The sequence below is a fragment of the Zea mays genome, chromosome 4, assembly GCF_902167145.1.
Source record: "Zea mays cultivar B73 chromosome 4, Zm-B73-REFERENCE-NAM-5.0, whole genome shotgun sequence".
NCBI lineage: Eukaryota > Viridiplantae > Streptophyta > Magnoliopsida > Poales > Poaceae > Zea > Zea mays.
The window spans coordinates 7864120-7867446 of NC_050099.1; the positions used below are offsets into that span (position 1 = coordinate 7864120).

General features: G+C 38.1%; 1 protein-coding gene across 1 annotated transcript; it reads right to left on the reverse strand.

Moving 5' to 3' along the window:
* Positions 1–953: 953 nt before the first annotated feature.
* LOC111589242 (uncharacterized) lies at positions 954–1313 on the reverse strand. The gene has a single exon (XM_023302259.1). The coding sequence runs from the start codon at positions 1311–1313 to the stop codon at positions 954–956; it is 360 nt and encodes a 119-aa protein (XP_023158027.1).
* Between the last annotated feature and the right edge of the window lie 2014 nt (positions 1314–3327).

Consider the following 3327-nt stretch of genomic DNA (forward strand, 5'->3'; position numbering starts at 1 on the left):
AACCTTCAAATCACAAATACATTTAAGAGACAATATGTATGGAGAGTCGGCTCTCTCTTCGCAAAGAGCATGTCTCTTGTGGCTTTTGAATTAACCCCTTATAGACCTCCTAAGAGACTCTATACTTAAATGAGGTTGTACATACCCTAGTTATTGTGATGAATGTGATTAATTAGTCACATAGTTGATTAATTTATTTTACTATTTATATATGTCATTAATTATTGGTATACTACGACAACCATGTGCAAAGCAGGGGCTAGAGATCCCAGCTCAACTGATGCTAGACGACACGCACAAACTCCTGGTGCCACATTACAATTAACACATTGGACTCATCCAACCCGACCAAACTAAAACATTCAACACACTGCATCAGCTCATGCTATCCAAAGTAAATCAATGTTACCACCCATGACAAAAAAAGTAATAGAATTTTTCTTGGCCATTAATAATCACAAGGTTCCCAAAATGTGAGTATGCCAATTAGATGCATGCATATGTTGCATCATTTTGTTCCATGTGAATTCTACATGTGGAATAATAATTTTATCAATTCGTTCATCAAATATTTTTTATCATGACATTTACAAAGCAAGAAATATGTTTCTAGGTATAGCACAATTTCTTAGAACAGGAAGTGAAACATACCATCTCAATCCTTTTTATTTTCCAATTATTCAAGTTTACAATGAGATACAATTGATGCATGATAAAATAATTATTATATGTACATAAAGTGAAAGAACATATAATCAAAATGCAAACAAAAGTATTAATAATATATATATGATAATAAAAATAAATAGATATAGCAATGTTTTTACCCAACGACGAACAAACAATGTAGGTATGAACATTATTGTTGAAAAGGTGTTATCACAACGGACAACAAGCACCTTCTTGCCTTGCAAGGCCTCCCTTCCCTATGGTAGCCACTTGAGTGGATGACTTCACCTTAAAGCTATTGATTCCCTAAGTGCCAGACATAATAGGCTATACATTCTCTCTGGTGGCAACAATGAGCCATTTTGGTTGGTGTGGTAGTCTATTATTGAGTTTTTTTTGGCACCGTACTCCCATGGAGAGTAGAAGACAAACTCTTCACCGTTGTAGTCGTTGATGGTATTGGTGGTGACGACATCCTTGGTGTGCATGCACTGGTGAGTCACTGTTGTACTCGGCGGCAACGACATTAAGACTGAAGAATGGGCGGATGCCGAATTGAAGCTTAGTGCCATAGATAAAGTTAACCTACGAACATACCAACAATTTAAAATTAAGTAGAAAGTAAACATGAATACTAATAACATCACGGATTTGCTCAACAATGGTCGTAGAAGGACGAGCAACAAAACCCATCACTTTCATGCAAAGCTTCCCCATCTTTTTCCTACTTCTATAATCTTTTTCAAAAACTCTCTACATTCTTTTTAGTTTTCTTTGGAATTTCCTACCTTTTTCAGCAGCTTCCTCCGACATCTCAAATTTTTATCTAAACAATATTGTGACTAATTGTTTTTTAGCATTCAACATCTCAAACTTTAATGCTGTCACTAACTATGGTCTATATGAAGTTGGAACAATCCTGGTCTCAACTATTCTTCTATATAGCTCTCAATGTTCACATAATGTTTTCTTTTAATATGATGCATAGAAATGTTGTTTCAAGTTCATCCATATAGTGCTAATCAGATGCATACAAATGTTGTTTCATGCCCATCCTTATAGATTTGGTATGCTAAGGAATAACGTACTCAGTAATTTTTTTATCAAAAGCATGCCAAGTTCTTCACATGTTTCATGTACAAAGTAACAAAATTTTGTTATAGCACACATCACATGTTTGTAGCCTTGAGCTTAAAACAGATAGACTCAATGTGTCTTTTTTCAATCGTTCAATGTTGTGATCGCTCATGCAATAGAGGCTTTGGTGGGGTCTATGGTATTTGCCTTCTAGACTTAATTCATTTCAATAATTCTATACATCAACCACCTTTTTCAAAACACAAAAGGTATATTCAATTTTGATATTGGTTTTAAATATCCAATTGTTATCCTGACGGGTCAATGGACATTTGAAAATGTAATCAATATTTTAAAAATAGGATGTAAAAATGATGAAGTTATTCTCCATATTTCCTATACACTATAATAACCCTCCTAATTAACTAACTTTTGGCAAGTATTAAACATGAAAAATCTTATGTAGTTGGTGTTAGAAATTTAGGCAAATTTTTGCTTAATTTAATCCAAAAACATTGCATAAAATATGTGATGACATATATGTGCATGTGTACTACTCTAAATAGTAACAAACATACAATATATTATTCTCATGACAGTAGAAAAAACTGAATTTCACAAATTCAAAGATAAGGTTGTACTATATGGAGATATAAATATTGAAGGCCCCAATGGCTCTATTGCCATGAGTTGACATCGTGTGTTAAAGTCATCAAAGACAACTGATACATGTGGATGTTTATATTGTTGTACCTTGAACATCCAAAAATATTGAGTTCTTCATTGAGCAATCACAAGAACACTTTCTAATCTTCAGTGAGCAATCATAAAAATGCTTCCTAAAACCTTGATCATTCACAAAACCAAGAAGGTGTCTCCCATGGTCTATGGTTCTAGAGGCCTACTCCGCTCTCCCAACCACTCTATGCATGCATAATTGGGACAGGAATGCTCTCTGTCAACACAACCGAGAAGTGAGGGAGTTTGTCACTTCACTGTGATTTGTGACCGCTCATGTTCTAATGTAGACAAACCTCAAGGCCGGAGACTATGCCGAGTGTGTGAAGTCCCCCTCACACGACACAAAGGATCTGTAGGCCCCAGATAGGGTCTATAGGCTATAAGGGCCTAGCCCATAGTGGGGGCTTTAGGCAGGAGGACACAGATCTCGAGGACTTTGCTCCTGACATACCCATCCTCATCGAATCAGCGTAGGTGTTGTCTCACTGGTCTAGAGCCGGCGTAGATGTCCAAGGAGTGCCCGGCGACCTTCCTCAGTATGCCCGGCATGTCCGAGGGACTCCACACAAATAATTCGGCATTTGCGCGGAGGAAGTCGACAAGCACTTCTTCCTATTTGGGGTCAAGCTTGGAGTTGATCCGCAACGTTTTCTCACCGGAACCACTGGGTTGAGGGGCACGGTGTTCGTTGCCTCCGTCGGCTCGAAGCTGTCGGCATGCCTCTTGGGGTCGGGAACCTCCCAGCGGGGTTCTCCAAGTTGGCGATGAGTGCCTCAGACTCTACAAGTGCTTCGGCATACTCGACGTCGCACTTGTAGGTGTGGCGATACGTGGGGTCGA

Coding starts and splice junctions, on each gene's coding strand:
- LOC111589242 (XM_023302259.1), bottom strand. CDS start 1,313: ATGTTATTAGTATTCATGTTTACTTTCTACTTAATTTTAAATTGTTGG.